The 14,167-nt window shown below is 39.3% G+C and overlaps 1 protein-coding gene across 1 annotated transcript in view; it reads left to right on the top strand.

Moving 5' to 3' along the window:
- Positions 1-14,167, top strand: part of brinp2 (bone morphogenetic protein/retinoic acid inducible neural-specific 2) — a 214,235-nt gene that overhangs the window by 135,164 nt on the left and 64,904 nt on the right. Inside the window, exons 3-4 of the mRNA XM_074650202.1 lie at positions 171-361; positions 3,305-3,486. Coding sequence (XP_074506303.1) covers positions 171-361; positions 3,305-3,486 — 373 coding nt within the window. The remainder of the gene's footprint in view (positions 1-170; positions 362-3,304; positions 3,487-14,167) is intronic.

Raw genomic sequence — 14,167 nt, 5'->3', positions numbered from 1 at the left:
GATTTCTGAAATTTTGAGGCACCTTTAACCTCCTTTATATCCCAGCCCACTGAAGTATCTTATCAGCTTCTTTTGCATGTGAATGTTTCTATATGTGACGTTAAGCCCTCCTTCGTAAATGAGATTTGAACTGAGCGTGTATTCACCTTTTAATGTATTCATCATTTCAGGGAGTTCAGCCACTGGAAGGTGAACAGCCTGGCAACAGAGAAGAGAGATTTCCTCAAAGCTCCATTGCCCTTAGCGCCAGAGTTCCTACGCAACCTGCGGTTACTGGGGCGACGGCCAACCCTGCAGCAAATCAACGAGAACCTCATCAAGAAGTACGGGACCCACTTCCTAGTCACTGCTACCCTGGGAGGTAAGGTGACACACTCGCCTTTATTCTCGGGTTATAGGAAATGTCGGGACACACCAAAAATAGAGGAGCTACTCATTCGAAGGTCTCAGAGGGAGTTATAGCTTATGTCAGAGCGGTGCTGCAGAGGTGGAGGATCTATGTGCTTTGCTGTTTTATTTTCAAGGAAAAATGTCTGATGAAAAGCAGCAACGGCAACAATACAACACCTGCAGCTGCAGCGTTCAACCAAGGTTGTTTTCCACAGTAATTTTCCACTCATCCATCCCTCTGATGAACATTGCGTGCAGCTACAAGAGCCTTACAAAGCAGGAGGGGGATTAAATTGACCCGTTTCTCAGCATATGTCTCTTTTTATTGGATTTCTTTTTACCCTCCATCTCCGAGGAGAGGAGTAACTCACAAAACAGAATAGCAAGCGGTATCGATCGCGTGCCCCTCACAAAACAGGACTGAGACCTGTGTTACGTTCAAAGTGCCGACCTCATGATACAATATTGATACACTGCTGATCCTGGTCATCTCGTAGAGGCCCAGATATACGAGTGCATTTTTACAGTGGGCCGTTTTTTTTTTTATAAAGGGACTTGTAGACAATTGATAGCGAGTATAAACATCTCAGCATCTAAGCATTCATTTCATCAAGGAGGTTTACAAGGCCGGGGTATAGTCAGTAAAACCCCACAGTGGAATTATAAAATCGTAGGGGGATACTTACTCACGTATAAGAGATATAATGGGACTTAAATTAGGAGATATAGTGGGCTTTAACCCTCTGAGATCCACAATAGAACCGTTTTTGTCTTTTTAAGGGGGGTCTTTAGGGGGAGATAGCAGGTCAACAGTAGATGCCACATAGAAGTGGTGTACATCATCTGAAAGCTGGGAACCTGAAGATTAATCTGCGAAGCATATCAGCACTGTGTGTCAAAATGTTCTAGTCATTAATCAAAAATAAATATGAAATAATTAATTATTATTATTTTAAATAAATTGTAAAAGTGTTTAAGGGCTTAGAACATTATGATTGAAGTATATGATTTCCATTCACATGCTTTATTATGTATCGCAAATTGATAAAAATTATCAATAATCCCTCCAAAATACCACATTAAAACACCAAGACCTTGAGGAACACTTTAAAAAAGCCATGCTGTGATTTGGTATCAAAACTTTTGACATTTTTAGATTTTTAATTTTTCGGCGATTGGGTGGCGAGCACTTCTGTTGTGTAAACGGCTCAGAAATACCCTTATTGTCAATCTACCTAGGAAAGCCATCCATCCTCTGAATGCTCTAGGTCTCTAGTTTGTGGCTGTAAAGTTTCATGAGGCTGTGATTATCATAGAGGTCACCACAGGTCATTTTATAGAGTGAGTCAAGAGATGGTCTTACTACAATGAAATGGCTCCTATGGGGACTAACATCATCACACATGAATACAGTTGGGCTCGTTGGATCCACAAGAGTCTCAGCTTTACAGTGATACCCAATTGATGTAATTCCCAGACTGTTTAGGGACCCCAGTAGAATGGAGAATTATTTAGCCTCCTTCCTGACAAACATGGATTCCTTAGGTTTTCTAGTTTTATATGATATCAGTACCTCCACTCTAGCTCTAAAACTGAACCTGCTACAGCCTCTGAAAGACAGTAAAGTCGGGTCTATAAAACACTATAAGCTGAAGCCAGTGGTACCCATACATCTTCTAAAACAGGCCACGTTGACTTCCACCTCCCCCCCATTCACACTCAGTCCACATAGAAGACGAGTCCTGCTTTCACACTGCTGTCTCCTAACAATCCCTCTGATATTTTAGGTTTGCATCCCCCAGCCACCTCACTCTGGCGCCCACTTATCACTGGATGTATTCACTGGAGCAGCCGTGTGGGAGACAGAGCAGAGATGAATGCAGTGGCAGACAGATAGTTAGATTCTATATGTAATTAACAGCCTCGACTAAATGGGCTGAGCCAGTCTGCATACTGATTAGACTGTGGCTGAGCGAATGCACACGTAACTAGTCTCGTTTTTTTTTGTGCTTTTGTTCTTTTTTATCTCTTTCTTGCTTGCTTTTAATGACTGTCTCACCATGGTTACATTGAGCTGTGAAGTATATTTTGCAGTTTGGAAGTGAATAAATTGACTTGATGACTGAAAAAAATAAAAAGTTAATATTGGGGAAATAATGAAGCTTGGTAAAAATAACTATAATATATATTCTCTTTTTGTGATTGATCATTTTATTATCTTTTAGCTAATTTGCTTCTCAAACTCACTGTCCACGACAGTCAGTAGGCTACTCCCTATAACTACAAACAGCAGTTTACTCTGTAGTAAGTAAGTAAGAATAGGAGTTTGGAGCATTTCCAGTAAATACCCAGAGCCGTGCCTAACATTTTAGGAATTTTAAGACATGACTCATTGTCCTTTAAATTTTTATTTTGATACTTGATTTCATGGAACATAATAAACTTCATATTTGTACCTGTATCTGTGTAAAAAAAATAAATAAATGATCTCCAGTTAATTCTTCTTGTCAATGAGCCACAAGCATGTTATGAAACATCATCAGAGGACACGGAAAAATACAACCTACTGTTGTACGGCTGTGTTAATGGTTTTATAATAACATCTGATGAAATGAGCGTATACGCAAAGCAAAGCAGACAAACCACAAAACCACAGTGAGACAGTTTAGGCCGGCCAAAGAAATGTCAAATGCAGAAGCAGAATGTCACTTCAGCTCCTATTAAGGATAATGGGAATGGTGAACTGTTAATAATGGAAGTGACCCTTCAGTAATTCTCCCTTTGTGAGCACTTTAACGAAAAGATTCAATACTTTATTCAATAAAATAAATGTGTAGTTTTTTCAATAAGATAATCATAGAAAATAGGTGTCTTAAAAACTGACTGGATGTATTGATTGATTATTGACCCACAGGAGAGGAGTCTTTGACCATTTTCCTGGACAAGCAGAAGCTGAATAAGAAGTCGGAGGGTAACAGCAACAGCTCAGTGGTGTCTCTGGAGCTGCTCCATCAGCTGGCCGCTTCCTACTTCACGGATCGAGAGAGCACCCTGAGGCGACTTCACCACCTCCAGATTGCCACCTCTGCCATCAAGGTACATGCGAGTGACGGGGAACGAGATGAACGGGGTGAACGGGGTTGGTCGTCACAGTTTTTACGTTAATTTGAATCCCTCAAAAACTGCAAAAATTAGTAATGTTTACTTTTTTTATTTAATTTAATTGTATCATTAGTTTGTGTAATATGAAATGATTAGTTTATAAATTCTATATTTTACCATAGCTGGTAAGAGACAAGAGATAAGAGCTGATAAGGGGCTTGACTCCACGTCTCTATGAATGTGACAACCAACCCCGTTCTCCCCTATGGTACATATCCAAATACATAATCTTTACTTTGAAGCAGAGCTAGAAAATGTCTGTTTCAGTGTATAGCACCTGTGCATAGACACTGTTTATTTGCTTTATCTAGACTATGTGTTTGCAGTTCTCCAGGTCCACAAACAACCACGCATCAAGGTAGACACGCAAACATTAACACTCCTATAAAACTGTCCCTTTTGGATATATTACTCGACGCTGCACCTATAACAAATAGCTCCGTTCGCTCTCAATGTATGCACACAAACAATCTGTTTTTTTTTAAAGATTATTTCCAAGGTGCATCATTGCTCAAAAGCTGGGGGTGGAGAGACGAAAGAAAACTCACAGAGAGGACATTTTTTAAAAAATGGCAGGCTGGATTAGAAGCGCGGTGCAACCCACAGAGGCACTAAAGCGAGGCAAATGTCAAGTTTCTTTAAAGTCCCAGCGGGAAAAGCGTATTTATGCATACTGTACTCTACTGTATGCCATCTGGACTGGGTTACAGGCTGGTGTGTGCTCTCCTGTAAGTGTGTGTGCACTTGATTCACATGAGGGTTAAAACACCTGGTAATTATCGTCACTTCTGTGAAAAGCTATTGGATTTTGGTACAAAGTGGCTAGAATTTGGAGAGGTTTAAAACCTTTTTTAGCAGTTCTTTTCATGGACTCATGGTACATTTTATTTACCCGCGTACTCAACACTCGCCTCGCCTTGACACGGTGAGTCGTCATGTACCCAATGTACCCAAAATTTCATCAATAATTGCAAAAAAGTAACAGTTTTGTTGAAAATCCTTCCAAAGAACACATAAAAAAATAAATCCTATTATCTCCTGTGTCTGGTTTCACCTTGTTTGAAGCAAAACATAACCAAGCGATACATTTTTCACATGGGAAAACAGATCTGTTGGCTCCCAGGCGACGACAGCAGGTGTGTGGGTGGGTGGACTGTGCTTTCCTGCTTCAACTTAAATAGCAAATCTGATTGAAATGAGTAATTGCCAGGTGTCAACTTTGTGCGTATACCTTGAATAAGGTGGCTCGTTTCCAAATGCCGTTGCTGACAATGCTGCATGCGGCAACACTCGCAGTATGTGCAGAGGTGAGATCGACCACTTTTGTTACCAAGGGACACTGAAGCACATGATTGCTTGAAACTGTATTTTCCCCACAACACAAAGCCTTGAATGGTTCTACATGAGAAACAGAGAACATAAAAGCCTCCTGGACTCCCGGAAATTGCTTTTACCTCGAGAGAAAAGTTTGATTAGAACGAGAACATGAAATTGAAATTTAATGACGGAAAAATTGTTGCAGAGACAAAAGTGCTGCAGTGAAAGCTGTAATCACAGGAAAAAGGAAAAAAAAAATCCATATAAGAGCAATACAGTTGTATATTTATTGACAAGCTCCATTATATCACACCACCACTGTGATATGTAAGCAAAAGTGACTAACAAGAATTTTAAGTACGAATGCTGCATCTCATAACAGCTACAGCATAAGGCCACAGAAACACATTATCGGCTAAGCCTGAATTAATTAGAGAACTGAAATCTTGCTCAATTTGATACGTTTGTGTCTGTGGGGAGAAGCTAATGAGTGGCACTAAAATAATCCCTTATCTTTTTGCAAAGAAGCCAGCAATTGTAAATAAGCAAATGGCAACCATTAAGATCTGTTTTCCGCATCAGTTAGTCTGGTTTCAATCCAGCCAGTGATATTTTTATGAAATGCACTTTGTACAAACTCAGCTGCACACTGCTTCTTGTGCCTACTTAACAGCGTGCCTTCACTCACTTTCTGACAATTTGTCACATTCTGCAGTTTGGTCTGAGTGGAGCTGTGTTTGCCAGAGTAATGCAAAATGAAGTATGATAATAATGGAATTCAAACAACCCAGTCGCTAGAAAAAAAATGTTGCCATTGTATATTTCTGCAAACCACAGGATACGTTGAATGTGGACGTTTCTGCACCAAAAACACATTTAATAAATATGTTTCATATCAGCCTCATATCATGCTTGCAGAAACGCACAATGCCAACGTTAACGTGAAACAATCAGTTAGGTTAAGGCAACAAAACTACTTGGTTAAGGTAAGAAAAAACATCATGGTTTGTGTTCAAATAACAACTGTAACACCATAGCTAGCGGAAATAAACAATAACTGCCATTAGCGGATTTTCTTACGCAACGCTACGTAACAAGCGAAACAACGTAGCTAGCATAAAACACAACAACAACCGCCATCAGCGGACTTTCTTATCTAACGTAGCTAGCGTAAATAAACAACCACCATCAGTGGACTCTCTTATGCAACGTTACATAACAAGCGTAAGAACGTAGCTACCATAAAAAAACAATTGCTGCAATCTGCGGACTTTCTTACACAACGTTACGTAACAAGTGTAACAACGTAACTGGCATAAATAAACAACCGCCATCGGCGTACTTTCTTTTGCAACATTACGTAACAAGCGTAACGTTGCGTAGCTGGCATAAATAAACAACAACCGCCATCAGCGGACTTTCTTACACAATGTGATGCAACGTTACGTAATAAGTGTAACAACGTAGCTAGCGTAAATAAACAACGGGGATCATCGGACTTTCTTACACAACATTGCATAACAAGCGTAATAGCGTAACTAGTGTAAATAAACAACAACCGCCATCAGCAGCTTTCTAACGCAATGTTCCGTAACAAGTGTAATAATGTAGCTAGCATTAAAAAACTCAGGACTCAGATTTTCCTTCTTGTTTGCATTTGTACTACGGATTGTGTCAGTACGGCGTGACATCACCGTTAAAGGGGTTATAGGTGTCACAAAGCAAACTTCTGACCACACCCAACTATACTCATCAGTGATGCTAGTGGACGGTGAGACACTGCTCTTCAATCCAGTGTAAATTTACTCTTTAAGGAATATACACCATGAGCACAATAATGTATACAGTACAAAGGCTGGATTCGGCCTAGGAACCGACCGAAGCCCCCGAGGCCCCAGACCCTTCATGGCCTCGGTTTGTCTGTGTGGCAATTACTTTGTGGTAATTTGATTAATTACAGTTTTGTTTGCCAATATGCACCACTAGTTTTCTTTTCCTCCAAGGCTTTGCCCTTGTTAGAAGTTAATAAGTTAAATTTAAAGATTAATGAGCATTGAACAAGTTTTGGAAGTAAAATCTCTCGGTCTTATGTTGGATTGCCACCCACAATTAGAGATGTTAAAATGGTCAGAAGGGTTGCAAAAACAAACATATATATATATAGACTCCTTAGAGACTATTTATCATTTTATTGGGCAAATAGTTTTATGCAATCAATGATCTTTTCACATTTAAGTTATTGTGTAAATAACTCAATGCTTCCAAACTGTAGTCCACAAACCAATGGTTGACATCACGGTGCTACGTCCACTTCTTATATACAGTCTATGTGCTTATCTGGAGCCAGATCACTGTGTCAGCAGACCAGCCAGCCACAAACTCCAGCTTCTCCTGAGGGACCCCGACACATTTCCAAGCAACATGAGATATACTGTATACATCATAATCCCTCCAGCACATTCTGGTTCTATACCCCAGGGTCTCCAACCAGTTGGGTATGCCCAGAAAACCTCATAATATATAAAACATATATATTTATTTAGAATGTCAAACTGTCATCCAAAGCCACAACTGTTTGTGGCAAACCTGGATATTTAGGATTCCCCCCATATCGCATGTATAAACAAACGTGTCCACAATGTTTCACACCTGATGTCATTTATCACAATAACTCAAGAGGAATCCACACTCCAACCTTTAATTTCTTTTCACACCACAGATTCCCCTAATGACAAAATAATCTAATTAGATTGTGGAATTTGTAGCTGCATAGATTTGCATATTAATGGTGTAATGCAACAAAACAATTCAACTCCTTAATGCTGTAAGATAAGCTCATACCAACCGTGTGTCTTATGTGCATACAGATTTAGAAATATGCAACATTTGTGTTTATTTTTTAATTCATTGTCACTTTTATTTAAGATTAAGATTTTATTGTCACTTTTATTGCCCGCCTACACACTTCCAAGTGCACGCACACAACAAACACGCAACCACTCCCACTTGGAGAGGAGCATCCTTTTACATGTTTCTGCTAAATGAGGATCTCTGGTATTGCGAGCCACCTGCCGCGCCGTGTTCTGCCAGATCAACTCGTCGCCCAAGAGGAAGCAACGCTGAGTGGGATGTACTTGACCTGTGTCCATGTACGCCTCTGGGCTCTGTGTCGCTGCAGCACCGCGTAGGAGGTGGGAGTGAAATACATTATCTTTATCTCCAGCGATAAAGTGGAGAAACCTCAATTGCACATCCTGTTTAGACTACAGTTTTGTGAGACAAAAAACAACCCTGTAACACCTGTGTGTGTGTTTGGGAATGAGAGAGGAACTGTATGGCGGAGTATTTTTACCACAGCGCCGTCGTTTTTTAAGAGCCAAATCAGCAGGGAAACCGCAGCCAGGCACTTTTCTCCTCTATAAAATCTCATCATGTTGTAGTAAAAAACATTTTGTACAAATGAACATTTTTTATTGACCAATATACTCTATACGGTGATATAAAAATAAAGTAAAAGCTTCATAGTCCTGAAAAGTAATTTCAGCATTAAATCTCCACTCCTTTGCTGTTACTTAAACCTCCCATAATTCTTTGTGGTGTCAAAGTTATATTTGATGATGTCATATAACAGGGAAAAATTACTTCTGGGTAGTGGATCTAGCAGTTTGTGTATTGGGATGTAATGGAACAAAGTCATAAATTGTGTTTTTGCTAATCATATTCCCTAAAGGATGAGGCGTAATATATTTTTGTTAATGTCAGTCTTATCCCATAAAAAGACCAAAATCAACAATGTGTTAGTCCGTCTCTCAGTACCTTTATGACTTCCCTACCCTGTCTGTGGCACTCAGACCCAAGCTCATTTCTTCTGTCTGAAGACAAATCTTTAAAAATGTGTCACAAATATATGGTTTCATATTTTTTTAAAAGATTAAGTAATGTCCTAAAACAGCTGGGCACTGTGGCTTTTTGCAAACATTACTCAAAGAGGAGGAAACAGTGTTTTTGCTGGGAACTATTTTCAGCTGCGGATCAATACACATTTGTGTTTGGGATGTTATGGAACAAAGTGATAAATTGTGCTTTGCCAATCGTCTTCCGTAAAGCATGAGGCATAATATATGTTTGTGTCCCTCAGTACCTTTAGGACCTCCCTACCCTTTCTGTGGCACTCAGTCCCAAGTCCATCTCTTTTGTCTGGAGACATGTAAACATATCTATGAATATCTATAAACATATCTGCATATGAAAGCAGATACATTTTGAAAACTAAAGCCAATAAAAAGCGAAATCATTGTCAGACCGTCGCCGATGGGTTCCGAGATTGCATTTCATGCAAATGCGTTCCGCCTCTTTTGCTTTCCACACGAACTGTTTGCCCAGCCTGTTCGCACCAAAAGGCGTATAGATGCCACGATAATGCGCAAGGCATTTAACGTGCAATAAGAACGCCTTTCCTGATATTCGCGTGTCATTTGAACCCCATGTATCCTGTACTGACTGCATCTACCGTAAGAGTTAGTGACGTAGTTTAACTGCACTGCATGCCCAAACACAAGCTCATTCGAGCTAAAACCGTTGGTCAGTGCTTTTCTTGCCTAAACCTAACTGCAGACGCTTGCATGGCGTACAAATGACAGTCAAAAAGGCTAAACTGCATTGTCATGACACGCAGAATGTCAGTGTAATGACGTGGTATTTATATGCCTTACTCTGAGACCGGGTTGGTTTACCTGCATGCAACCCGTTTTTAGTCCTAGTAGTATTGACCACAAACAGAAACCAGAACATTTCTGATATCAAAATCGTGCCCCGTTGCCTACAGATTCTGCATTCAATCATTCACGCAGATGTCAGTTGATAGATATTATACAAGTACAGTTTATCGCAGAACAGTTGTATTGGATTGCATTATTTTGTACAGGTGTACCTAAAATCTACCTTCTTCTGTAAGTTGTTGCATTACTTTTGTAAAAGAGAAAAAAAGAAAAACATGGGCGCAAACCTCCTGTTAGACCCCAAATGACTTGGTAATGCAGCTTTACAAATTGTCAGTTGTGCTGGGCCTTCAGATTCAGACTTGGAGCCCATTCAAATACAAATTCTACTTTTAAGTTAAAGGCAGGACAAGATGAGTGCAATCTTTTGATGAATGCTGCATTAATAAAGAGGTTACATCAACGTAAGGATGTAAATGGCTTAAATTACGGTCTTTAACAATTTGTTAGATCAGTAATTATCATAACATGACTTCTGAAAAAGGGAGACTAATGCATAAGGGAATGTAAAAAAAACAAAATAGTTTTTAGAGTCATAAGAAAACACACAAACTACTCTGCCATGTTTGAATAAAGCACATCGTTGAATAAACATTAAAAACAAAATGGCCCAGGTTGAACAATCCTCTCAGCGAAGGGCTCTTGGGAGTTTTCAACAAAGGCAGAGACGGGGGTGGCAGCTCTCAGGTGGGTTATCATTGAAGTTCCCTCACATGAGTTACAAACAAGCCCAGCGTGTATTCAGTGTAACACAGCTGAAATCTATCAGCTCCGGAGCTTTCATAGTTTGTGCAAACAAAGAAAGTCAAATATAAAGTGCAGACTACGGGGATAGAACTTAGAATAATCACAATCATCAATGGCAAAGAGAGATTAAGTAAGAACTGATATGTATGCATGAAATTCTTGCATTGAAAGTGACATTAGAAAATAGAACAATTCTGACTTTTCGTGTCGTACCATTCGGCAATGATCAAACTCGGTGCTTCCCACAGTGTGTGGATGGAGCTGCAGATATTTTGTAAATTCTGTACTTTGTGATCATGACTTTTCTTCAAAAACTTCAGCATCGTTGTGTTGCTGCAGGAAAACTCAGTTTACTGTCTGCAGACGCTGCTTTTAAGCTGAAGAACTGGTGTTCAATGTTGTACATACAGTAACTACCAGCTCAGTCTCACCGCAAAGCGTGTAATAGACCTGCCTTTCCACCGAAAGACAGCGTGTCAGTGTTACGCTTTGTGTCGCTGAGCAGTGAATATTACACGCCTGCATGAAGGTGCAGTGTGTTGTAGTGATGTAAGTCTAACTTTAGAGCTAGTTATGTAGTATATAAATTGAAAAAGACCACTTGTGTTGGGGAGGTGGATAGGTCCAACAAACATAGGACTTTCAAGCAGGAGACCCATGTGTTGTTTTGATACGTTAGAGACGTTTGTCACGTGTTTTGTAGTGATGGTTGTCACGATATCTGTACTGTCATTACGTTGTTTCCGTACATGTTTTTTTTAGTTTACGTACTTATTTTAAGCCCAAACATGAAGTTTTCCATTAACTTAACTAAGAGGTTTTGTTGCCTAAACCTAAGACCGTGGCTTCGTTGCCCCCTGCTGGTACTGCACGTTAATACATGCATGTAATATTCACGTCTCTGATTATTGATATTGATAAATGATCTGTACAGGTGTATTCACACTGCAATTTGTAGTCTGTGTCTACTTGCTCCAAACAGCCAATGTACTAGCCACTGTATAGATGTTAGCTGTAGCTAGCTAGCAACATACTGTGTGTGATATTTTTCTCCTGACAGCTCTCATTTTTTTCTCGTCTCCAAAAGTTTATGAAGTGGAATCATACAACTTCAGGATAAGTGCAAATAGTCCACTCAAACATTTTCTACGTCTTCACTTTAAATTTAACCAACACCCAAAGCCAATATGCTCCTGTTAGCATCCACTTGCATCATTGCATTGACTTCATGCTGCCTCAGAAATTCCCTTTTAGTTCAGTCCAAACACACTTTTAAAGGGTGAATTGAATTTGAACAGAGAACTGATTTTGTTTCACGGTCAATACAAAAACATGAATGAGATGCAACAGTTGAATCTTTTTTCACTGTTAAAAGCAGAGATTATCTGCGTCCACATCTTAAACAACAACCCAAAACGGCCTCTTTCCCCTCCACTAATCCCCCTTTGGTTCTCGCCTTTATGTCTGGCTAATCTTTAACTACATCTCAGCGACGTCGCTCTCGGAGATATTTGAGGGATGTATCTTTTGTAGCGCCTCGAAGGCTAACTTCCATTTCTTTTGATAATAGATGCAATCTCTAATGCAAGACGAAGTGTGAACATGTGAGGCTATTTTAAGGACGGCAAATTTGCACAGGCTGCGTCATTTGCCAAATTGTGTGATTAAGCTGGAGAGAGGCTTTGCCAGAGGTCCCACTCTGGAAATTAACTATTTCTTGCATCCTTGTTCGTTTTTTCTTAATCTCCTTTTTCTTCCTTTCCTTCTCTGCTCTTTTGTCTTTATTCGTCATGTTCTTTTTGTCTCAGGCTTGATCTTTGAACGTTACAGTCTCTCCCACCTTTGTTTGCCTTTTGTCCCTTTATGACTTTTATCTCTCTTCCTCAACACTTCTCTCATTATTGTGTCTGCTCCTCTTCATTTTCTCCTCATTCCTCAATTAGAAGCTCTGCAGCAGAGCATCTTTCACAACATGTCAAGTAGGATGTTGTTTATGTCTCATCTTTTCCATTACATGTATTATAGAAGCACTAATGACGGCTGTGATGTGATGTTTGCGCTGTAATAAATATTTAATTGACCTTGATTGCTGAAATGTCAGGGGCACCTCTTCATCTAAGAGAGTGTCTTGGTTTTATTAATTCTTGTGAGAGAAAATAGGCATTTGGTTCCTACTGAGACACAGACATAACTGTAAGTTAGTTGTCCTCTCCAAACAAACAACAAAAATGCTTAGTTAGGTTTAGGAAAAGATCGCGGTGTTGGTTAAAATAACACTGGAAGTCGACTTAGTTTTAGGAAAAGATCGAGGTTTCGGTTTAATCAGTACAGTGTTGACTAAAGTAGACAAATGCACATTTCTTTATAGGATATCAAGCAGCTGATAAGGTAAACCTGTCTCCTAAAGTTACGTTAACATACAAGTAAACTGCATTCTAAATTTTTGAGGAAAAAGTATTTTCTCCTGGATTACAGTTGCAATTTGAAACCGTTTTAAACACATTGTTAACGCTGTGAATTTAAACAAAATAAAAAAAATTTAACCACACTACTTTGTTAGATTTAGGAAACAAAACTACTTAGTTAGGTTTAGTAAAAAAAAACAAAAAAACATCATGGCTTGGCTTAAATAACTATGTTTGTGACGTTATTCATAGGGCTGCCACTAATTTCTTTAATACATTATGCAACTTGAGATTTTTAGGTTGTAGCCAGCTCAGTTTTAATGCTAGAGAGAAGATATGAACTCATATGAAACTAAAAAATATTCTATTCACCTTTCAAGATTGATCACATAATTGTAAAATATAAATCTCACAAACACATCATGCAAAATGTACACAGAGAGGTGTCCTTGTAGCATTACTGGTAGTAATTCAACAGAAATTAGGGATTTAATGTGGAGGAAGAGAGTCTGTACAAAATCACAATTAACAAACATCACCAAGGTCAATAGACACTGCACAGTGATTGCAACTATCATGGATGAACGACAACAAAAAAATGTTTTATTTACTTTGAATGTACAATTATTTTGCACTAACCACATAACGGTTGTCTGTGTTTGCATTAGGTACATTCTTGGAATACAATTTGCAATGTGCAAATACTCTTGGCACTTTATTCTATTCTAATTATTTATTTATTCCGTTATTCTTTTATCTCGTCTCGTTTTTATTCTTGTATTCATTGTTTTTATTGCGAAGATTTTTAATTTTTAATCTTGTACTTTTATTGTTCTGCACCTACCCATATGCCACCTACTGTGTTCCCTCTGTCAATGATGATTGTGCAGTATGAATGTGTGTATATGTTTCGGTGGACTGCAGAAACTGAATTGCCCTTCGGGGATAAATAAAGCTCTCTGTATCTGTATCTGTATCTGTATCTTAAGGAAATGGAGGGAATCTGGCCATGTGAAAAGGTATAGAGGGAACCGTGGCTGTATTCGAAACCGAGCTGCGTCCGCGGGTGATTGCGAGCCTTTTCAACTCCAAAAAGGCAGATAATCACAGGTTCCCGTTAATTTTATAATGGCATGTGTGTTGTGATATTTAAACAAACCATCCGTCAACAAGGAAATAAAAGCCCCTCGTCTACAAGACCGGTCTGTTGAGAGCTCATGAACTCCGGTCTGTGAGCGTGACTGCCCAGCTGGCGAGGTAGCGACCCCAGCATGCGCTCACGGCATAAACGTGGTGTTCATTGGTGGAGATCATCTTGCTGAACAAAACGTTAATGTATCATAAACCTGTGTTTGCCACAGAGCTTGT

This window comes from Sebastes fasciatus, chromosome 11 (genome assembly GCF_043250625.1).
Source record: "Sebastes fasciatus isolate fSebFas1 chromosome 11, fSebFas1.pri, whole genome shotgun sequence".
NCBI lineage: Eukaryota > Metazoa > Chordata > Actinopteri > Perciformes > Sebastidae > Sebastes > Sebastes fasciatus.
Note: the sequence above shows the minus strand (reverse complement) of the source record. Positions and strands in the feature narration are given on the sequence as shown.